Source organism: Camellia sinensis, chromosome 4 (genome assembly GCF_055761805.1).
Source record: "Camellia sinensis isolate YWXY chromosome 4, ASM5576180v1, whole genome shotgun sequence".
Taxonomy (NCBI): Eukaryota; Viridiplantae; Streptophyta; class Magnoliopsida; order Ericales; family Theaceae; genus Camellia; species Camellia sinensis.
Genome location: NC_138964.1, coordinates 179,706,001 through 179,731,102, shown reverse-complemented (window position 1 = coordinate 179,731,102; position 25,102 = coordinate 179,706,001). Strand labels below are relative to the sequence as shown.

At 37.8% G+C, this 25,102-nt stretch overlaps 2 protein-coding genes across 3 annotated transcripts in view; both read left to right on the top strand.

The window, feature by feature from the left end:
• Positions 1-4,461: 4,461 nt before the first annotated feature.
• Positions 4,462-5,952, top strand: LOC145824273 (uncharacterized). Its single transcript, XM_082923896.1, has 2 exons — positions 4,462-5,339; positions 5,514-5,952. The coding sequence occupies exons 1-2, from the start codon at positions 4,462-4,464 to the stop codon at positions 5,950-5,952; spliced, it is 1,317 nt and encodes a 438-aa protein (XP_082780022.1).
• A 7,901-nt stretch (positions 5,953-13,853) lies between these two features.
• Positions 13,854-25,102, top strand: part of NRPA2 (nuclear RNA polymerase A2) — a 54,427-nt gene continuing 43,178 nt past the window's right edge. Inside the window, exons 1-4 of one of the 2 annotated variants that reach the window (XM_082867034.1) lie at positions 13,854-14,226; positions 14,943-15,025; positions 15,107-15,226; positions 17,133-17,205. Coding sequence is in view for 1 of the 2 variants with exons in the window: in XM_082867033.1 (XP_082723159.1) it covers positions 14,061-14,226; positions 14,943-15,025; positions 15,107-15,226; positions 17,133-17,209 (446 nt within the window). In the remaining variant the exon portion in view is untranslated. Of the gene's footprint in view, positions 14,227-14,942; positions 15,026-15,106; positions 15,227-17,132; positions 17,210-25,102 lie in introns of both variants that reach the window. The other variant, XM_082867033.1, reaches the window with a different exon arrangement.

Here is a 25,102-nt window from a genome sequence, read left to right as displayed (position 1 = left end):
CACAGATTTGTTAATTTGAATTGTGAACGAATATTCGTTATGCCAACGATTGAATAAGACCGTTGGAATACGACGATGATTATGATCTCAAGCATGAAATGTGCATAAACATGAATGATTGGGCCAAAGGGCGTTTGACATGAATGATTGGGCCAAAGGCCATTTGACATTAATGAATTGGGCCCGAGGCCGTTTGATATATTTGGACCCGAGGCCGTTCGATGTATTAGATAGAAACATGAATGGGTCTTAGACCGTTTAATATGTTTGTTACGAAATTCATTCATGTAACTTCTTTATTTTGATATTATTCACTGGGTTTTCGCTAACTTTCATTTATATGTATGTAGGTGAGCAAAGAGATGTCCAGACCCAACCTTAGTGAAGAATGTGAGAGGAAGTCAACTTTTGTGGAGTTAGCCCGAACATCTCACGTATGAGAATTTGTTTTTGTTCTTTTGTTCACTTTTTTACTACTTGGGTGAATACCTTGGATTACCTATTGTAACAACCCCGACCTATGAGTAACACTAATCCATTTTTAAGTATGCCAAATAAGTAATTAAGAAGAAATCCCAAGTCAAATATATGTGCATTGCATCATTTTGTGTTTATATCTGTCCGAAATAGAAAGATCTATTCATGTTTTAGTTTTGATTTGTGAATTGAAAGCCTTATCGGCATCCGACTAAGAAATTGACTTTATTTATATGTTAATTAGGATTTATAGAATTTTATGGTAAGTTTAATTAAAAGTCAATTTGGAACGACTAAATTAGATTAAATTAATGTCCTTTTATTTGACTTTAAATTAATTACACTTTTGTCCAAATCTAATTAAGGCATTAGTGGACTTCTTTGAGCACCAAACACTTCCAAATTCATTCCTTTGATGACACAAACATGAGAGTGAGGGAGAGAAGAGAGAATTGGTCCAAGCCTTGAGAATTTGAATTCAAAACCAATGATTGCTAGAATTGTGGTCAAGTGAAGAAGATTAGAGGGTTTCAACTTCAACTCTTGTAGATTCAAGCCTCTAGGTAAGAAATTAAACTCTTAATTGAGCAATTGAATTAGATTCTACAAGATTATTAGTGAATTAAGTGTATTCATGTAGGAATTGCACTAGAATTGGGAAGATTTGGGCCATGCCATGCATGCATGTTCATTTCTTCACAAATTGAGGATGTTTTCAAAGAATTCTTTCATGCATGTGTTCATCTCACTTACATTTTGGTTATTCACCATGTTTTCTATCCAATTGTCAAGTTTGATCATGTTTTGAAGAGGTTGAGTTCAAGAAAATTCTTGCATGTTGTGTTCTTGAAACATTCATAAAGTTTATGTTGGAATTTTGTTCCATTGGCATACTTTTGGGCCTTGATTTCATGAAATGATCTTTAAACCATGATGTTTTGTGAGTTTCTAAATATTTTCCAGAATTTTGGCCCAAGAGGATGAGTTTTGAGGTGTTAGATTCATGTTTTGAAGCTTGGGAGCAAATTTGGAAAACCCAGAATTTTGCTTCCACACTCGAGCGAAGGACTCTACGCTCGAGCAACCACTTTATTTTCATATTCCTGCTCGAGCGACAAAAGGCTGGCTCGAGCGTAAATTGCAAGCTCTCAGGAATTTGCGTGTTTAGATGAACGCTTGAGCGACAAGACTTGCGCTCGAGCAAGGAACTGTGTCTCACGCTCAAGCGAGCGTCGAGCGGAGATTTCATGCAACCAGAACTTTTTCACATTTTACAGACCGCTCGAGCGAAGGAGTCCACGATCGAGCGACCACTCACTTTTAGCATATACGCTCAAGCGAAGGAAGCCACGCTCAAGCGTGACCCCTGTTTCAACAAAATTTTGGCTAAGTGTTTCAAGTATATTTGTGCATCCTCATTCCATCCTAGGCATTCCTAGGCCATGTTTAAGACTCCATAATGAGGTTAAAGGCTAGAGACACAGTAAGAACAACGAAATAAGTTATGTTCAAACCAAGCGTGTGTATTCAACGTATGTATCTATCATGTTATGTAGGTCACACGCTCCAAGATAAGTGAATTGCCCACGTCGCCGTCTATTCAGAGCTACCAGTTATTTGTGAGTAATAACTTTGTAAAGTTACGTTCAATGTTAAATATATTCCGAACATTATGATATGAAACGACTAGTTTTTGAAATGCTATGCTATGTTTGAAAGGAATGATTGATTGTCCAAAATTCTAAAAGTTATCCGTGGCATCACTAACATTATGTGATATGCGTCCCTTTATGGGTCATCAGGTCCCTTTATGGGTCATCAGGTCCCTTTTATGGGTCATCGAAAACATCTCTGTGCACATGAGTCATTAGAAAGCCTTCATGGCAGTCCCTTGTGGGTCATCAGATTTGTTAATACTAATGGATATGCCACGTACCATGATATGTTGTATGTTTAAGTTTTGAATACAAATGCAATCATGCCAATGAATCTACTATGTTATGACATCCGAACATGTACAAGATTATGTTTATGTACAGACATCATTCAGTAAAATCTTTACTCTGTTATTATTCACTGGGAAATCGCTCACTATTTATATTGTGTATGTAGGTGAGCAGGCACGCAACCAGGCCCAAAGTTGACGGCCTAAGTTTCAGTTTTGTTAGCCAACCTTTATGCCTCCCGAGGAGGTTCCAATTGAAGTCAAGTTTCATGGCTATTTTTGTAATCACTTTAAGCTGTTTACACTACGTCGTGTTTGGATAAGATGTCTGATAATGTGTATTTTGAAGTGATGTGTAAAGTTTGCATCTCTGTTATAAAAAGTTTTAAGTTATTTGACCCTTGTATGTCTGCACAACTCTATGGACTATGTATGTCTTAAATATCTGCTTCCGCAGCCCCTGCTATATGTTATTATGCCAAGAGGCCTTTGGTAATCCAAGGATTACTGGCCGGTTACAATGCTAAACCTATAGGGGCGGGTTTGGGTAGTGACAAATTAGTATTAGAGCACGAGTTATACCGCACACACGAGTCCGTATGAGCTTAGGATGTCCTAGTAATAAGTAGGGGCATTCCATCTGTATGTTTAAATGTGTTAGTTTGAAAGCGAAAGCATAAATCCAAATATGATCATATGAATCTGAATGAGGTAACAAGGACTATTTGCCTATGTTTATAAAGTTCTGTTTACCTATAGCAAATGGACAATGTAAGAAGTGATGATGCAGCAGGCATGGTTTTAAAAATCGAACCGGACCGGCCGGTTCAACCGGTTAAACCGTGGACCGGTCGGGGTTCCGGTCCGGATATACCCTCTGAACCGGTCGAAGCCAAAAACCAGTGTATTTAAAGAGAACCGGGAAAACCGGCGGTCGAACCGCCGAACCGGTCGACCCGACGCCGGTTCACTGGGTTATTTAGATGGAAAATTTTGAACTGTTTTGGATATTTTCTATTTTTTTAATTTTTCTTTCTTTCTTTTCTCTTTCTTTCTTATTTTTATATATATATATAAAAGAACTTTAATTGAAAACTCTTTTTCAAGGGTCTCCTCTCGTGAGGAATCCCATTAAGAGCTTGAAATTATTGTGAGAGTCTCTACCTATTTATAAGAAAAAAAAATCTTCCAAAAAAACTCAAAAAATCCATGTGGGATTCAATCAAATTTATTGGAGGGAGAATTGAAATTTTGATATCCCTCCAAAATTTTAGTTATTCTTTCAATTAAATTATTTGAATTAAAATCATATAGAGGAAATATTGAATATTTGATTTTCTCTTCCATAATTAAAATTATTAATATTTTAAAATATATTATTATATTTTTTAGTAAAAAAAATATTAGGAGAAATATTTAAGATAATTTAATATTTTATTTTATTTTTAATTTATTACTTATATTTTTATTTAAATATAAATTTAATATATTTGTTGCGTCACGGTTCGATTCCGGTTCAACCAGTGACCCGTCCACCCGATCACTTTTTCGGTTTGATCACCGGTCCGATTTTTAAAACATTGGCAACAGGGTCCTCAGATGCCCGAATGAACATAATGGAACAAATGCTTACAGCCTTGACCGAAGTGGTAATACAACAACAGGGGCAACAACCTTTATCGCCTCCACCCCCGCCGGCTCAAGTTGAGGCGGGTAACAATGACATAATCAACATGACTTAAAAATTTATGAAGATTAAGCCGCCAACTTTCTTGGGTGGCATTGAACCGCTAAAGGCATAAACTTGGCTGCTAGAGATGGAAAAATTATTCGAAGTATTTCCCTATTCCGAAGTTCAGAAAGTCTTATTGGCCACCTACGCTCTGAACGACGAAGCTCGAAGATGGTGGTTGCTAGTTCGGAATGGCAATGAGAACATGACATGAACCCAATTCAATGCAATTTTCTATGACAAGTACTTTCTCCAGTGCTTTCGAGACCGGAAGGTTTTAGAATTTCAAGAACTCAAACAAGGCAAAATGTCTGTAGCTGAGTATGAGGCTAAGTTTACTGAGTTAGCCAGGTTTGCTCCTCATATGGTGGACACAGACTACAAAAAGGCCCGCAAATTTGAGGGTGGGCTGGATTTAGATATACTGGATCGGGTGGGAGTTCTGAATCTACCCACGTATGTGAACGTGTTGGACAGGGCATTAATGGCGGAAGCTATTTTGGCAGCAAAGAAACAAACTCTCGTCCCACGAACTGATTGGATGGGAAAAAGGTCTGGAAGTAATTTCAAAAAGAGTCGTTCATTTACTGGGAATAAAAGACAAAATACAGGATCTTGCAGTAGCTCAAGCCAAAGTAGTGGTACTATACTGACTTGCTTAGAGTGTGGTAAAAAACACAAAGGGGTTTGCTATCGAGCTTCAGGCGCCTGCTTCAGGTGTGGAAAAATTGGTCATGTGATAAAGGATTGTCCTATCAGACTCAAAAATGCCAACCATCCAGCGGCAAGCTCACTCGGATCCGCTTCTGCATCCAAGATGAATACAAAAGCTAATACAGGGAAAGAGGCTTTGAGACAAGGGAGAGTATTCGCCTTGGTGTCTGGAGATGTACAAAACACTGAATTAGTAGTGTTAGGTATCATTTCTATCTATGCTCAGAATGCATATGTGCTGATTGATTCTGGTTCCACACATTCATTCGTATCGCATGATTTTTCTCAGAAATTAACTGGACCGTTAGAACCTATGAACTGTTTGCTATCTATATCTACACCATCTGGGGGTTCCATGATATGTGCTTATGTTTATCCGGCATGTGATCTCATGATTGGCGAAATCATATTATATGTTGATTTATTACCCTTGAGCATCGATTATTTTGCTTGTATTCTGGGTATGGATTGGTTGACTAAGTACTGTGCCACCATTGATTGTGTGAGTAAATCTGTTGTATTTCATCCACCCGGTATGCCTGAGTTTACTTTCACTGGGAATGGAGTAGTTCCCTCGCTATACTTGATTTAATTCATCAAAGCCAAAAAGCTGTTAAGAAAAGGGTGTCAGGGCTACTTGTGTAGTGTGTTGACCGTATCTTCGGACAGTGCTAGTGTAGAGACTGTGCCTATAGTTTGTGATTTTCCTGATGTGTTTCCAAATGATTTACCCGGGGATTTAATTGACAGAGAAATTGAATTTACCATTGATGTAATACCTGGAACACAACCCATTTCCAAGACTGCATATAGGATGTTGACTTCTGAATTGAAGGAATTAAAGGTCCAACTTCAAGAACTCTTAGACAAGAAATTCATTCGCCCAAATACCTCACATTGGGGTGTTTCAGTCTTATTTGTCAAAAAGAAAGACGGATCTTTGAGGCTATGTATTGACTATCAAGAACTGAACAAAGTAACCCTTAAGAACAAATACCCACCACCCCGAATAGACGATTTGTTTGACCAACTCCAAGGAGCCCAAGTGTTCTCTAAAATTGATCTTAGGTCTGGGTATCATTAGTTAAGGTCAAAGTAGAAGATGTAGAGAAAACTGAATTCATGACTAGATATGGGCATTATGAATTTTTGGTAATGCCATTTGGGGTAACAAATGCACCTGCAGCTTTTATGGATCTAATGAACAGGGTTTTCAAACAATATCTCGATGAATTTATCGTTGTGTTTATTGATGACATCTTGATTTATTCTAAAGACATGAAAGGATATGAAAATCATTTGAGAACTACCTTGCAGATCCTGAGAGAAAAGAAATTGTATGCTAAAGTGTCCAAGTGTGAATTCTGGCTTGACAGTGTAGCATTTTTGGGATATGTAATCAACAAAGATGACGTCTCTGTTGACCCTCAGAAAATCGAAGCTATTGTGGACTGGCCTAGACCGACAAATGTAACAGAGGTTAGAAATTTCTTGGGGTTGTGTCACGACCCAAACCTGGCCCTATGGGTTTAGCACCGTAACCGGCCAGTAATCCGAGATTACCGAAGGCCTGTAGAACAGTAGAATAGTAAAACAGAGTACAGGGCCTGGCGGAAGCCAAAACAGTAAATAAACAATGTCCAATGAGCTGTGATAGTCTATATGCAAAAAGACTTTTCATACATTTGTACGTAGACAGTGCAGAACAGTATGCACAATATTTACAATCATTCAGACTAGGGACTTCATCCATTACATAACAGTACAGTAACATGCAGTCTATACAATCCATTCGGTTATTACAAAACAGTAAGACAGTACAGAAGGAGGAATTGTAAAACACCCCTAAGCCTTAACACGATAGGCTCGGAACATCGCAGTGAGGCACATAGGCTGGCTTGACAAAATTGGAGTAACTCTGACGCTCCTAGCCGCGGTCTGGTGCCTGAACACCTACATATATATATGAGCAGTGAGCTAAAACCCAGTGAATAACATAATGCGTAAAGAGGTTAAGAATGAATGTCCTTACAGTATGAAAACAGTTCAATTAAACAGTATTTCAGTTGTTCAGTCAGTACAGTCATATGTGGTACACCCATTAGCATAACAGTACAGTAAGTAGTAGGTCTTAAAAGACCGAACAGTAATGATGGCCATCAGTCAGTAAACAGTAATGGTTCCAACAAGGAAACCGACAGAGATTTCTGTCACAGTAACAGTAAACAGTAGGTGCTAAGGATGCCACAATACAGTTCAGAATATAGGACATACATTCATTCAGTTAACAGTATCAGTTCAGAAAACAGTATAGTTCAGTTGTTCAGAAGATAATCATTTGTGAACATATCTTTACACAATCGTTACTCACAGAGTTATGGGTTACAGTAAGCTAGAGCGTGCCTCCCCAGTCGCCAACCCTACACAGTTAACAGATTGAACACACTAAGCTACACAGCTGAGAAAGATAGTAACTTAACCCCTAATGCCTCGGTGTGTTCTACATCTATATCCTCAGTAAGATGCCTTAAACTAGGCCTAAGAATGCCTAGAATGGGATGAGGATGCAAAGACGTACTCAAAAAGCAGTTTCAGAAGTTTCAGAAAAACAGAGTCCCGCTCGAGCGCAGGTTTACCCGCTCGAGCGGACATGCAACAAAGGTACACGCTCGAGCGTCAACTCTCCCGCTCGAGCGTACTGTAAAAGTACTGGATGGGTGAAATCTCCGCTCGACGGGCGCTCGACGCCCGCTTGATCGTGAGACACATGCCTCCGCTCGAGCGCCCATCCTACGCTCGAGCGGACTGTAAAACAGTGCAGAGAAATACTGGATGCTTGGATTCCACGCTCGAGCGTCACTATCCCCACTCGAGAGGAAGTGCAAAATCTGGGAATTCCAGATTGCACCTCCAAGCCAAAACCAGGTTCAAATGCATCAAAACCGATCCTCTTGGGCTGAATTTCCTGGAAAACTCTTATAAACTCATAGTAAAACATGATTCAAAGCTCAATTTGAGAAATCAAAGCCCAAGGGTGTTTAATTCAACTCAATTTCAACCAATTTTCATGAACAAGGAGAGTATGGAAACATGCATGAATTCAAACCAATTCAAAGCTTCAATTTCATGCTCCAGTGAGCCAAATCTTTCAAAAACATGATGAATTCATGGTCTTTTGTAAAAATATGGGCATGCATGTACAATTTGACGATAGATAACTTCAAAACTTCAAAATAAAGGCATGTATGCATGAGCTAGGCTCCAATTTAACATATATGGACCAATTCAAGGCTCAAATCACTAGAGGCTCAAAAACTAAGCACGAACAAGTTCAAATATAGTAATAGAAGGTTAAATTCTCTTACCTAAGTCTAGTATTCAAGGCAAGGAAGCTCAACTATGCAAATCTCCTACAAATTCTTCAAGTTTCTAAGCAGATTGTGAAGAACTCAAGCTTTCTCTCCCTCCCTCCCTTTCAAGTCGGCAAGAGCAAGGAAATGGCTGAACAAAATGTTGCCTACGTGTCTAATGAGGCTCAAATATATTGTATTGAGTGGGCCACTAAGGGTTAGTTTAGTAAATAGGGCCAACTTAAGCAATTGATCAATATTTAATCTAATTTAATCATACCTAATCAAGTTTTCAGACAAATACACCATAAAATCACATTAATTATGAGGATCATAAAACATCAATCAATTCCTGGTTCGGCCGCCGATAAGGCCTTCAATTAGCAGTTTAAACATAAAACGTGAATAGATCAAGTAAACAATCAAACAGATAGAATACAGATTAACACACATACTCAGTCAATTCAGTTCCAGTTTTCAGTCAGTCAGTTCAGTACTTTAATCAGTTCAATTATCAGTCATAATCAGTTCAGTTTGACGGTAATCAATGTTTATCGGTAAGCAGTGATGAGGGTTATTACAGGTTGGCTGGTTATTATAGATGATTTGTGAAAGACTTCTTAAAGCTTGCAATGCCATTGACACAATTGACACAGAAGAATGTACAATTTGATTAGAATGGTCAGCGTGAATCAGCCTTTCAAGAATTGAAATTCAGACCGGTGACTGCATCGATCCTAACCTTACTTAATGGTACTGATGGGTTTCAAATCTACAGTGATGCTTCGTATAAAGGATTGGGCTGTGTACTAATGCAAAATGGAAAGGTAATTTTTTTTACCCTTAAATGATAATTATTTTTTATTTTTTATTTCTTAACCAAATTAATTTTTAATTTTTTAAAAAAATTTATAAAAATCAAACCATACATAGCCTAAGAATCTTTTGATAAGTCATTTCTTACGTTGGTAACTTATTTAATTATTTGTTAATTTTACGATATTTTTACCATCTGAAACCTATTTGGTAATCATTTCATTTTCAGTTTTCAATTTATATTTACAAAAATTTTAAAAACTATCATAAAAACTTGTTTGATAATTTTTTTTTGTTTATAAATGGTAGTCTCAGTTTATAAATTTGAGGAAAAAACGTAAATTCAAAAAATGAGTTACATTAGTTTTTAAAAAGAAATTTAAAAATTTTACTAACAAATTTTTTGTTGCAATTATTATTATTTTTTCAAATAATTTTTTTTCCAATTAATTTTTTTTCCAACTAATACTAACCGAGAGGCCAATTGGTAATGCTACTTTAAACCTTAGGGAGGGGATTGTAATTTCTAAAATGTGAGGGGTGTCAATGTAATTTACCTAGTGAGGGCAAAATTGGTATTTAAAAAAATTAAATTACTGAAGGAGGGAATCTGTAATGAAACTTTAAACCTTAGGGGGGAGATATAATTTCCAAAAGGTGAGGGGGAGAACTGTAATAAGCATAAACCTTAGGGGGTGTTAGTGTAATTTACCTTAAAAAGTTTAGTTGAGAGGAGACTACCTCAATCTAGAGTCAGGGCAAGCCAAAGGTCTCAACGAAAACTTATATTGGAGTTATAAATTGTCCATTAAGGAGGATTGCTGTCACGACCCAAACCCGCCCCTATGGGTTCAGCATCGTAACCGGCCAGTAATCCGTGGATTACCAAAGGCCTCTGAACCGATTAACAAATAATAAGGGGTTGCGGAAGCAATAATACAAAATAAACAAGGTCCAATGAGCTGTGATAACGTACATGGGACAGAACATTTCAAAACTTATAAATATATATATAAACATGCCAGTCTAGATACATAGTATTTACAAAATATTTACAGAAGTGAACTTCCCAAGATCTGACTATACAGTGTTTACACAAAGACTAGCATGAAATACAAAAACAACCTTGGCGTTAGACTCGATCGGAACCTCCTCGGGAGGCACAGCGGTTGGCTGACAAAAACGAAACAGAAGGCCGTCAACTCTGGCCCTGGTCAAATGCTGGCTCACCTACATATATAATATAAACTGTGAGCGAATGCCCAGTGAATAATAACAGAGTAAATGGGTTATATGAATGATGTCCAGCACAAGTTATAATCCATCATTTAAATCAGAGCATAATCAGACTTCAAAACAGAAACAGATTCATATACATTATCATATTCAGATTTTACATAAGATCATACGTGGTACACCTATTAGCTATCAGATCAGATTGGTCCGGAGACCCACACATATAGTTGGTACCAACGACCACAAGGGTCCATATCTTGCGCGCAAGTAGCGATGGTATTGTTACCCCCAGGCAAGGGCCACGTGAACTAAGGGTACCACAATTACTTTTCAGAAAATAGGACATTCATTCATAATTCATAAGATAGCATTTCAGAAAACAGATCATACAATACCAGTTAGAAAATACTTAAGTTGAACATAACTTTACAGAGTTATTACTCACAGTGGGCTTGGAGATAGACAGACAGAGCAGATCGATCAAACAGGGCATGGCACGTGACCTACACGACACATAACAGATATACACTTGAAACACACGTTCTACTTGTACAAAACTTATTTCATTGGCTCTTAGTGTGTTTCTAATCTCCTACCCTCACTATGGGGTCTAAAACATGGCCTAGGAATGCCTAGGATGAAATGAGGATGCAGAGATGCGATTTAAAATTTTTTGCTGAAACAGGGGTCCCGCTCGAGCATGGCCTTCTACGCTCGAGCGAACATGCAGGCAAAAGGAATCCGCTCGAGCGTGGATTACTCCGCTCGAGCGGACTGCAAGCTACAGTAAAAGTACTGGATGCATGAAATTCACGCTCAATGGACGCTCGATACCCGCTCGAGCGTGAGACACAAGTCATCGCTCGAGCGTGCATTACCCCGCTCGAGCGGACTGTAAACACAGGCGAAGTACTGGATACACGAAATTCCCGCTTGAGCGTCATTTTACCCGCTCGAGCGTACTGCATGAACCTAGTATGTACGCTCGAGCGTGGAGTTCCCTGCTTGAGCGTGAGTCCAAAATCTGGAATTTCCAAATTCGAACCTCAAGCTCAAAACTCAACTACAATGCATCAATTGCGATCCTTTTGGGCTAATTTTCCGGAAAACACTAGTAAACTCATAATATGACATGTTTCAAAGATCAATTTGCAAAATCAAAACCTAAAGGTAGTTCAATTAAACACAATTTTCAAAGAAACTTCTAGAACAGGAAGAACAATGCAAATTCAACACATGCATGGGTTCCTTGAAACTCCAAAGTTCCAAAACATGATCAAATGCAAGATTTAACTTCAAAACATGGTGAGTTCATGAACTATAACAAAAATGTGGACATGCATGCAAGAATTCTTATGAAAACAACCTCAAACTTCATGATATACACATGCATGCAATAATTCCTACTCAATTCAACATTTAGAATCAAAACTTGACTCTAAACTCTAATTCACCATGAACCATGCAAGAAGTAACTCAAAATCACAATGGAAAAGATGAATTCTCTACCTTATGTCTTGAATGTTAAGGTGTAGGAGCCTAATTATACAATCATTTCTTCAATTATTCAAATTTCCTAGCCAAATTCTTGATGAACTCAAATTTTCCTACTCTCCCTCTCTCTCTTTCGAATTGGTCTTGTGGATGGAGAAGAGTGATGAAAACAAAACACCTAATTCAAGTCTAAACAATGGTTTAGATAGTGGCCCACCAAGTGATATTTTGGTAATTTACTCAAACAAGTATAAATTAACATGATTTAATCTAATTTAATCGGTTCGAACCAAATTTTAATTAAACCTACCATAAAATTCTATAAATCCTAACTGGCGCATAAATCAAGTCGATTTCTGATTCGGACGCCGATAAGGCTTTCAATTCTCAATGTAAAGTCAAAGACATGAACATATCATTTTATCACAAACAGATAGAAACACATAAATAATGCAATACACATTGTACGGGGAAGAAATAATTCTCCTCGTATAATCCTGTTGACCAAGTCCACGCTCCTCCGTACGACGTTGCTTTGTCACCTGAAAACACAAACGTGAGCTAGCCGGCGGGTGTGTGCCGGAAACCTCTCCGATGCCTAAGTCAGTAAGCTTGACAAATAGACAAAGTTTTATGCTCTCCAAAAGTATTGTGTTCAATTACCTCCTCCAAGGTGATGCTTGTAGGCTTTTATAAGTTTCCCGTGGCACAATCCTGGTAGGACTTGTATTTCTCCATGCAGAGTCCTCCTAGGATTCATACTCCAAAGGATAATGCTTATCCTTTTACACCCTCCCCCACTGCTTAAACCAAGTGGGATGGTTTTCTCCATAGCCGAACTACCACACGACCGAAATAACACTGGCTATGCTGAGCCACAGAGAAGGCCGAACTATCCTTAGCTCGGTCTTCTCCTTTAACTCATTACTTCGGCTGCCCCTGTTCAACCTTGGTGTGCTTAGATCAAACTTCCAAGTAACAAGTTCTGACCGACTTAACCAGAGTGTGTTACGACCGGACTAATTCCGAAACCGGTCTTCCCAGAACATACTGCGACCGGACTAACTCTAAGACCGGTCCTACTCCGAGTTGTCTCTGGACCGGAGTAGCCTTACTCTTCCTTGGGCCGAGGCAACTATCTCTTCTTGAGTCGGAATAAACTCACCTCCTTGGGCCGAAGTAACTTTGTCTCCCCAAGGCCGGAGTAACCTTGCCCTCTAGGCCGGAGTATTCAGTACGGCCTTTTTACCTAGTCCTCTGCGTTTTGGGCCTCAAAACCCAACTCGAAGCTCGGCCCAATTTTTTCCAAAAATTACCCTCTCACACATGCAATTAAATCCCAAATCCTTCTTAAATTACTATTAAGCATAATTAATCATGAATGAGCATTAATCGGAGGTCGGAGTCATTACAATTGCTAATAGTGAAAATTAAAGATAGCCATTTTCTCTGTCCTTGTCTTGCATTTGCCCTCGCCTTGCACGGGTTTTCCTCTCTCATTAAGGATGCGGGGATTTGCTTCCCCCGCTCCCGATTATATTTATTAAATATATTTATATGTATATAATATATATAATTTAATCTTGTCTATTATAATAAAATTAAAATACTAGAATACTATACTTAATATTAAATTTTAATTATTTATTTTATATCTAATTTGTTACCATTCTTATTAAGTATGAATTATTATCCATAATATATTATAGTTTTTATTAATACTTTTATTTTGTAACTTATAAAAAAAATCCATCCCTACCCTACACCGGCCATTCCCGATTTATCCTGTATCTAATATGAAAAGGAGTGGGGTAAATTAAGACAAATCTGTCACAAACTCAACTCGTAACATCCATAGCAAAAATCGAACCTTAAGTTTTGAAGAGTTCGATCCTTACTAACTCCACCGACCTCTATTGGTAATAAGCCACGTGTTACATCTCCAGTTATTTTGCCAATTAAAAACAAAAAAATTTATTGACTTATGTAAATCACAACAATTTATTTATTGTTTTATACGTTATAAAATAAAAAACGAGAAAACAAAAAAAAATTTACTTTTTTCCCTACTTCTCAGCAGGTGCCTTCTATTGCCACGTGGTCGATTGAAACAGAACCGGCTCAGTGTCTCTCAAAACCCTAAACCCTCATCGCCGAAAAGGCCTTCGAAAAACCGAGTCTCACACAACAAACCCTTTCGTTTATAAACGTCTGTAAGAACAAACACCACACAACCAAAAGCTCCGAGACACACAAACAGAGAGACCTAAGAGAAAACGAACAAGTGTCGATAAAAATGGTGGGCTATTCGTCTGCACCTCCGGACTACGAGCCTCTGAAAGAGCTGGTAAAGCACCACATAGAGTCATTCGATCACATGGTCAGCTACGGATTGGAGACCATGCTCGTCAGCATCAGTCCCGTTGAAGTCTTCGACCCTTTCACCAAGAAGAAGCTGCGAAATATCCTTCACTTCCGTTTTTCTCATTCTTTAATTCATGTTCTGTTTGGTTGCTCAAAAATCGTAGGAAAAAAAAAGTAAAAGATTATAAGGTTTAGAGGATTTTGAGTGAAAATTTGGTTAAAAGCATGTCCTATCAAATATTTTTTGAAAATTTTCCAACTTACCCTAAAATCCTGTTTTAGCCATTTTTGATGAAATAAAACCATCTCTATTCCTTCATCTTTTTCAAATTTCATCAAAATTTGAGTAAAGATAGGAACTTTGAGAATTTGGCGAAAGATTTGGTTCATATTGTTTTGATGACAAAATTGCCTCCCGCCCTTTATTTGATGCAGGTTTGATGAAATAGTTGAAGCACACTTTTAGCCAATTTGATGAAAAAATTGACCAAGGATTGGATTTGATGGGAAAATTGCCTCCCCTTTTTTTGGTGCAGTTTTGATGAATTTTGTTTTTTTGATAAAGGATTGAAGATGCATAAAATTGTGATTATTGAGTTTTGGTAATTCTATTATCAGAAAGAGTGATGATTCTTGGACTGAACCGAGCTTACAATTTTATTTTCTTCCACTTTCTCTGCAGCAGCGGAAAGGGTTAATTCTTTTTTATGCTCTTTTGGAGAATATTTTTGAATTTTATTGTTTTCGATTTTAGCCATTTTATTCGAGTTTCTGATTTTTTTTCATTGACGTTCTTTCTTGACTCGCATCGTACTCTGGTTTGAAAAGCCACGACTATTCCGTCCTCAAAAGGAAGGCATTTCCCAGAGAATGCACGAAGCTTTGTATCCTTTTGAAGTAAGCGATTACCTTCACACCTAAACTTTAGAACTTTTGATTTTTTTTGGGTCTCATTAGGAAAGCACTTTATTGTAACAGTGTAGACAAGCTAAAATTACATATTCGGGGAAATTCCTGGCGGATGTTTGCTTTCAATATGGTAATGGAGCTGTTATTAGAGAAAAGTTCAATTTTGGGCAGTTTCCTATAATGTTAAAGGTTAGTGGCTCTATCTCTCGTGTTTCTCTTTCATCAAAGGGGTGCTATTTGTCTCAAGGCTAATGTTTATCTCCTTAGCTAAAGATGCGTGTATATATTATTATATTGGGTAATTTCATTTTGGTAGTTGTGATTTGATCCGTGTGAATAAGTGGATAGTTGGTTCCTGAAAAGTTCAATATGATCCCTACGGAAAATTCATACCACCGTGTTTGTGATGGACAAGAACTGAATTTATGAAGTTGGCAATCAGGGTACTAGTCAATGACCAAGGCTATTGGTGTACAGCCATTGTTCTTCAAATTGAATGATATATTTGCAACTGGAGTGGTTGAGGACCTTTCTAGGGTCCATGTTAAAAGATTTTAGTAGAAGAAAAGTAGAAAATTTCGAAATTGTTTATAGATCGATTACAAAATCACATTTTGATTTTGTTTGATAAAAGGATACAATCAATAAAGCCATAGGTTATATGAAATGTTGTGGAGTCTTGCTCGAGTGAATGATTCTTTTAGTTGTGAACACTACTCATCTCTCAACCATAATAGAGCAAATTCTAAATTAAATTTAATACAATTATTCTGAATAATTATGATTCTATGAATATGAAAGTTGAAAAAACTGTAAATGATTCCAAGAATCAAAGTTTCATGTTGCGTGAATTGAAATAGCCTAAATATTTTGTTCCACGGTGAACTAACGTGAAATCACTGTCTAAATTGAACATTTTAGTCAAAAGCAATTATTTGTTAAAATTGCAATGACATAATATTGTCTCAAATCAATGTATTGTACTATCCTTAGGGATTTAAATATTGGCCAATATGTATCGTATTGACCATTATGTATTGGAATTTTGGATTTCCGTTTTGGATTTCTGATACCAGTACTCATGATGTATTTGTTTACACTATTGATATTAGTCAATATACGACTATATCACCAATACAATACGTACCTTAGTACCGTTATTGAAAACCACAATTCTTTTGGAAGGGAAAAAAAAATTAATGCCTTCAAGCTAAAATAAACCAAATTATCTCATGTTTCTATTAATAGGAGAACTGGGGCAAAAGAGAAAAAGGGAGGCGTGGGGTGCTTGATTTTGATGAAGCAGTTTGGTTGGATATGGGGACCCATCACCATGTCTATTTGCTTTGGTTGTCAATAAACTGAGCAATTGATAGGGAGTTGAACCAGCTTCGAGGAATAGATTTGGGCCACCAACCTTGTGATGTAGGAATTCTTCATTCAATACCAAAACAAAGACTAGACAACTTATTAAATGATAGCTTGGGGGTTAGAGAAAAATACTGAGAACAAGTGAATAGGAGATTATAGTTTGGGCAACCGCACCAAATGCACCTTGTATCACAAAGAAATAACTTGGGCATGAACGCTAAGAGCTTGGTGGCCTACTATAGACTACACTTGGGCTATTTGTTTGAATCTACCAAATCCACTAATATTAATGCGAACTGAGCAATTAAGTGAGCTTGGTGGTATCTATACTAGAATCTTGTTGATTGATTGTATTGGCTTTGGAATCAGGTTTCTCTCTTCTATTGTGTGATTTTCTGAACTGTACTTTAATGTTAATTGCTTAATCCTTTTGTTGCTTGAGAACATGATTATTGTGAGTTGGAGGTTTATATTCCCTTTGTTGTTTAGTGGCTACTTAGGCCATTGTTTATATCTTTCAATTTCCATCTATAGTATTCCTAAAATTACAAACGATTCCCATCTTACCATAATTTCCAAGTTAAAGTTCAAATTGACTCCTTGATCGGTGTAGGGAGAAGGTTTGTTTTATTGTATGTGAAGTAATGTTTTCACCTTCACCTTCATCTTAATCATGGCTTTGGTTACTGCCTGAAAGTTGATGGGTTGAGTTTATTATTTGCAGTCAAATCTTTGTCACTTGAGAGGTGCCAATCCACAAAAGCTAGTTTCTCGCAAAGAAGAGTCATCAGAAATGGGTGGGTAAGTAAATCTTATGCTTCTTTAACTGCTTTTCATTTATTTTTCCTATGATTAGAACTATTTCTTAATCGTGGCATGGCACCAACATTTGGTTTTTGTTAGATTTGCATAAAAGAAAGAAAAGAAAGACAGGAATAAAAGAGAGAGCACTGCTGCTGCTGTATATTATTTTACACCACTAAACATATTAGGGCTACACATACTTATAATAAAAGACTAAAGGAACAAAAGACATAACTACCCTTATACACTAATACTTAACACTCCCCCTCAAGTTGGTGCAAAGATATCTCTCATGCCCAACTTACAGCAAATAGGATGGAAAACCTTACTACTAAGACCCTTAGTAAAGACATCAGCTAATTGATCTGTTGACTTCACAAAAGGCATGCATATGAAACCCTTATTTAATTTCTCCTTGATGAAATGTCTGTCGATCTCAATATGCTTTGTTCTATCATGCTGAACAGGATTGTGAGCAATCCTAATGGCAACTTTGTTGTCACAGTACAGTGTCAATGGTTCACTACAAACAAAGCTAATATCATTCAACAAGGAATGAAGCCACATCAATTCACATGTACCATGCGCCATAACCTTGTATTCTGCCTCTGCACTAGATCTGGACACCACTGTTTGTTCCTTACTATGCCATGTGACTAAATTTCCCCCCACAAATGTACAATAACCGGAGGTAGATCGCCTGTCATCTATAGAACCAGCCCAATCAGCATCCGTGAATGCCTCTAACCTCAAGTGACTATGATTAGAAAATAAAATCCCTTTTCCAGGAATAGATTTAAGATACCTCAAAATACGATACATTGCATCCAAATGAGGGGCACGAGGCTTATGCATAAATTGACTCACTATCCCAACTGCGTAGGCAATATCTGGACGAGTGTGAGATAAATATATAAGTCTTCCCACAAGTCGCTGGTACCTTTTCTTCTCCACAAGATCGCCAGCACCACTACAAAGATGGTGATTAGCCTCAATTGGCAAATCAGCAGGTCGGCAGCCTAACATGCCAGTTTTCTCAAGAAGATCTAGAATATACTTCCGCTGAGAAAGAAATATGCCTTTGTCAGATCTGGCAACTTCAATCCCAAGAAAGTACCGCTACGAACCAAGGTCTTTGATCTCAAATTTCTTGGCCAACAGCATCTTAAGATGTGTCACTTCTTCCTCATCATTACCTGTCACAATTATGTCATCCACATATATTATAAGCACAGTTACCTTATTTGCGTGACGTTTAACAAACATTGTGTGATCGGTATTGCTTTGCTTATACCCGAAACTCAACATAGCCTTTAGGAATCTGTTAAACCAAGCTTGAGGAGACTGTTGCAAACCATATAACGCCTTTTTTAACCTACAAACTTTTCCAACTGTAGACTGAGATGAGAATCCTGGTGGTATATCCATATATATCTCCTCTTCCAAATCACCATGGAGAAATGCTTTCTTCACGTCTAACTGCTGTAAAGGCCATCCCAAATTAGCTGCACATAAGAGAATAGCTCGAATGGAATTCATCTTTGCCACAGGAGCAAAGGTTTCTTGGTAATCAATTCCATATGTTTGAGTAAATCCCTTGGCCACTAATCGTGCCTTGTATCATTCAATTGTTCCATCTGCTTTCTGCTTGATGGTGAACACCCACTTACACCCTACAGGCTTTTTTTCGACCGGGAAGAGAAACCAACTACCAAGTGTTATTCTTGCTTAGAGCTTGCATCTCTTCTACCATAGTTACTTTCCACTTAGGATCATTGATAGCTTCTGTCCAACCCTGAGGAATACATGCAGAAGACAAAGACGTAACAAAAGCACGATATATAGAAGACAATGAATCATATGACACAAATTTAGAAATGGGGTGTTGAGTACAAGCCCTAACCCCCTTTCTAAGAGCAATAGGAAGACTCGAATCATTGACAACAGGACTCTCAACTATAGGTAGAGGGATAGATTGAGATGCATTACCTGGAACTGGCATGAGGGATGATGATGGGTTTGGTGGCACAAGGGATGCTTGCTCTTTCGGATGCCGAGAATAAGTCTTAAGATCAGCCCTGTCCAAATGACCACTAATGTCAGGCTCCACATCAAGAGAACTATTAGGCTCCCCTTCACCACAAATAATAGTCTCCTGACTAGGAAGGAAAAAAGACAACTCGTGTTGATAGGCCATCTCCTCATCCGCAATCTCATCCATACCACTACTACTCTCCCCCGGAGGAGATGGCGGAGGAGAAGGAAAAGAGGACACAGATTCACGGAAAGTGACATCCATAATTACATACACTTTACGAGTGTGAGGATCATAGCATTTGTAACCTTTCTGAGTAGCAGAATAACCAATAAAGACACAACGCACAGCCTTAGGATCGAGTTTTCCACGAGTATGATGTTGCAAATGAACAAAACAGACACACCCAAACACACGAGGAGAAAGAGAAGAGGTGGGATATGCGACAGGAAGCAGTTGAAGAGGAATCTGGAATTGGAGGATATTGGAAGGCATATGGTTGATAAGGTAAGCAGCGGTAAGAACAGAATCACCCCAAAATGACTTAGGGACATTCATGGTAAACAAGAGAGAGCGAGCAACTTCAAGAAGATGGCCATTCTTGCGTTCGACAACCCCATTCTGTTGAGGGGTACCAACACAACTAGTCTGATAAAAAATGCCATGCTTCTCTAGGTATGCCCGAAAAATTCCATCAACATACTCAGTCCCATTATCACTACGAAGAATTTTGATTTGAGCATTAAAAAGATTGGTCATCATTTTATGAAAAGTTTGGAAACAAGAAAAAATTTCACTTTTAGTTCGAAGCAAGTAAATCCAAGTCACATGGGAAAAACAATCAATAAATGTAACAAACTATCGATACCCAGAAGTAGAAACCATAGGGGAAGTGCCCCACACATCGGTATGAATAAGCATAAAAGGAAAAGTATTTTTTTTATTAATTGAAGGGTAACAAGTACGTTTATGCTTTGCAAGTTCACAAGCATCACAACAAAAAATACTCCTAGGACAATCACGAACTAAAGAAGGAAAAGGTTTCTCTAAAATACTGAAGGAGGGATGACCCAAACGGCGATGCCACTGATGAAGGAGAGAAAGAGAAGAGCCAGTAGTGCTGAGAGCTTGAGATGGGATGACAGGAGGAACGACATCCAGAAAGTATAGTTCACCTTGTGCTCTACCATTGCCAATTGTTTTCCCCGTAGCCAGGTCCTGAAAGACACAATGAGTAGGAAAAAATGTCACTGAGCAATTTAGAGAAGTAGTAAGACTACTAACAGAAAGCAGGTTAGTGGAAAAAGTAGGAACATGAAGCACAGATGAAAGAGAAAGCAAAGATGAACAATGAACCGAACCCTTGCCAGAGACAGAGGATGAAGTGCCATCAGCCACTCGAACCTTGTCTTGGCCGGAACAAGGAGAATAAGAATAGAAAAGACTAGAGGCACTTGTCATGCGGTCGGTGGCACCGGAATCAATAATCCAAGAAGGCGATGATAAGGTACTAAGAGTACTAGCAGGAATACCTGTGTTGGCAAAATTGGAAGAAGCGGAAGTAGAAGAAACTGTGGTAGAAGGAGAGTCAAGTCGAGCCATCAAACGCCTGAGAGTGTGCAACTCATCCTGGGAAAGAGTGCTAGGCTCAGAAAGACTCACAGCAATCTCGGACACATGTGCTTGAGGTCGAGCTGTACTACCACAACCTCGACCCCAAGTAGGGCGACCATTCAGTTTCCAACAATGCTCTCGATCATGTCTGTCTTTTCCACAATAATCACACTTCAAGCAATCTCGATTAACCAGTGTACCCTGACTCCCCTGAACCAGACTAGGCCGAAGAGCCTGAGTAGGAGGAGCAATAGCTAAAGCAGAACGATCCTAAATAGAGGAATGCACCATAGCACTACGACGACTCTCCTCTTGTTGGACAAGGGCGTAAGCCTCGCGTAGGGTGGGAAAAGGTGAACGACCCAACACCTGGACGCGAATTTGATCATACTCCAAGTTCAAGCCAGCAAGAAAGTCATACACACGCTCTTTCTCAACGGTTTGTTGAAACAACGTGGCATCCCGAGAACAAACAGCCTGGAAGCTTTGGTAATAGTCTAGTTCCTACCACAAACTACTCAACTCAGCATAGTAGACTACGAGTGATCTATCTTTCTGATCTAAACTTCGAAGCTTCTTCCTCAACTCATACGCCTGCGCATCATTACCTTGTTGGGAGTATATTTGGGCTGCAGCTGTCCAAATCTTATGAGCAGTATCTAATAAAAGGAAACTTCGACTAATAGTGGGCTACATAGAGTTGATTAGCCAAGTCATAACAAGAGCATTTTCAGAAATCCATTGAGTATGGAGTGAGTCATCACCATCCGGTAGGGGAAGAGAACCAGTAATGTAGCCAGTCAAACGGCGAGCAGCAATAACAAGATCACAGGAGCGTGACCAAATCAAATAGTTGGAACCATGCAATTTAACGGGACTAATTTGAAGAGAGGGATTGTCGATAAGAGTCATAACACGACGGAGGCCACCCTCATCACTAATTGTATCCTTAGTCTCACCCTCAGCCATTCAAGATTAATGCCCACAATAGAAAAAAAAAACAAATACCAGCCCAAAACAGCAAAAACAAACAGAGGCGAATCCACAAACTCAACTTAGGGACAAAAGTTACCTTTAGAGACAAAAACAAAGCCGAAACAGGGGCTGGAGAGGCCGAAACCAGTCAGAAACCGAGAGAAAACGTGCTGAAACTGAGGAAAATCGACAAAAATAGAGTGAAACCTTGCCAAATCATCAAAACCAGTCCTCCCAACCCTAGGATAGTCCCAGTCGGTTCCCAAGGTAGAGGGAGGAAGGAAAAAACAGCCAAAAACAAGCCCCAGCAGGGACTTCCAAAAAAATCAATCGATTTTTCCAAAAATCAACAAAAATTGAAAAAACACTTAAAAACTCATCAAAAAATCAAAATAAAAATCTATGGTGGAAACCCATCAAATTTCGACCGTAAAGGAATTTTTTTTTTCCTCTGTGTAGAGGGAAGAACGAAAGAAACAAGAAACAAGAGAAGAATCTTTAAGGAGGAAGATGAAGCTCTGATACCATGTTAGATTTGCATAAAAGAACGAAAAGAAAGAGAGGAAGAAAAGAGAGAGCACTGCTGCTGCTGTATATTATTTCACACCACTAAACATATTAAGGTTACACATACTTATAATAAAAGACTAAAGGAACAAAAGACATAACTACCCTTATACACTAATACTTAACAGTTTCTTATCTTGTATACAATTTGTTATGGTTTAGGATCAGGGCATATACGAATTGAACAAAGGTTATGATTATAGAAGTGGGGATTTTGATGAAATTTACTTGTTATGTCCCGGATCTCGTGACTTGAGTCCATGAACAGGGAAGAGGGAAATCAATTGATAAATTCTAAGGGGATAATACATGCCATAAAAGTCCCCAAAAGTTAAATCAAAGTTTTAAAAATGCATATAAATGGTAAATAAGTCAAGGGTTAGTAAAAATAGATATTTTTTGAAAATAACGGAATAATGGAACACTTGGGTGTGCGAGTGCTTACTTAGCCCTAGAACACACTTGGATTCTTGTTCAAATAGTGACAGAATAGATTGAGGAATCAATTTTATGATCTTTTTGGTTTTTCTAATCGATTAGCATTGAGCAACCTCTATTAGTATGCTTAGTGGGAGAATGGGAGAATTGATTAGCGACCTTTTTGGTTTGTTTGGTGGGATTCTCTCTGATTTAGCTAATCGATTATGGAATTGACCAGAAACTTGAAAACAAAATCTCATGCTAGGAGTCCAAAATCGGTTCCAAAACCCCCCTCAATTCTCAAAATGATTCCAAACTTAAACAAAATAGACAATAATACATACATGCAAGATTTCTATCTTTTCAAGGCATGAACTTTCTAGGCATCGACCACCATTGTTGTCAAATCACAAGTCGAGTCATGAATCGTTTTGCTAAAATGTGATCGTGAATTGTAAGATTCACTTTATTTATCATATATATAATTTTATGTAGTATATACATATAAAAACATACATAATATTTAAAATGAAATTAATATCATTATAACTACATTATATATATACATGTAAAACTATGATATATCAATATAATTAGTTGATCTCTCTCTTCTTCTTATCTTTTTGTTTTGTTTTGTTTTTTTTTTGTGTTCTGTTTTTTGTGTGTGTGTGTGTGGTGAAAATGATGTTGTTTCATGCATTAAGGTCAGAGTAGATCTAGACTACTGTGGTTGTTGTCCTTGAAACTAAGGTAATGCTTCGCTGCCTCTTAGTCGCATGTCCTTCAGACTGCACAACATTTTTTACAACCAGGACTTGCAAACATGCCTCAGCGATCCACTTAAATGTTACAACCAAACTCTCCATTTGTTGCCCTAATCTAGCTTTCTGGATTTAGTCAAATGGTTTAATAGCATCCTAAAAAATGTTTACTGGTGATAATGAAGTATTTGGGATGACTTATGTTACATGGACTCGGGTATCAGGTGTGGGTGTGTATCCAAACGTCATACCTTCATAAATTTAAATTTTAGGATCTAGGGATACATATTATGTATGCAAAATTGGATATGGGTATGAGGTATATACACGTATATATTGCATATTATATATTATTCTCGGATGAGATGATGTAAATTACGTAGAAATATATTAGAAATTAAATAGGATTTAGGAAAAATATGAAATTTCTATATCCAATTCATGTGAGAGGCTAAAAATATGGCTTTATGAGTAAATTTGAGTTTCTTCTTCTTCTTCATATATTCACAAATTAAAGGATCTGAGTGCCTAAATTGGGTACAAGTGTCAGACACATCCTACATCCTTACCCATGTCATATCTAGTAGACACGGGTACTCTGGGAAAGTAGAAGAGTCCATGTAACAGAGGTTACAACCATTTAATGAACTTGCCTTTATTGAAACATGAGTTTGTGAACTAGAACCCTCTCTAGACTAGAGATTGAGTTATGGAAGCTCAAAACAAATAGGAGGAAACCCTCAAATTTGAGTTTAATAAGTTAACTAAGAAGCCAAAAACCTTAAAATCTAAAGCATATAAATGAGATAGAACCATTATAGAGAGGGACCGACCACTTACCCATCGAAAAAAGTAGAGGGTGATAGAGCTGTAGTAAAGGAGACTTGCTAAAAAGAGAACAGAATGCTTTCACTTTTCACCCAATCTGTTGGCAAATTTCTAGGCATTTCCACTTTCCGTATCAATTTTCTGGCAAGTCCTTTCCCGTGAACCTTACATCCCAAAGAATGGAAATAATAAAGTGCCAATCCCAGTTCCCTATCAAATGCTTTGACTTCACACTTAGGGTTATGGTTACATGACCATTTTGTAAAGTTTTAAGAGCCTTCTCAAGCCATTGAATTGAATGAATGCATTGATTTATCTATGCTACCTGTGGCTTATTACTTGATGGTGTGACTCAAATATTTTAAACTTTTTATTTGCAAAAATGATAGAAACCTTGATAAGGCCATTACTCAAGGAAACACAGTTAAACCAATTTGATTAGAGCTAGCAAGGTGTGGTACAGTGTACTTTTGAATCAATACAAAAAAGCTAAAAAATCAGATTGACATCATTTCCTCACCAGCCCCAAGGTATATTTGGATAGAATTCTCATTATGCAAGATTTTATTGGTTTCCTGAATAAATTTAAGAATATCAGATATATGTGTATGTTAGCATGCTTTGCATCAAAATACCTTTGACTTAATGAAAAAAGAAAAACATCAAAAGTTAAGTACTTGCTCTACACCA

Coding starts and splice junctions, on each gene's coding strand:
- LOC145824273 (XM_082923896.1), top strand. CDS start 4,462: ATGTCTGTAGCTGAGTATGAGGCTAAGTTTACTGAGTTAGCCAGGTTT. Junction 5,340..5,513: donor TGTATTCTGGGTATGGATTG/GTTGACTAAGTA, acceptor CTACTTGTGTAG/TGTGTTGACCGTATCTTCGG.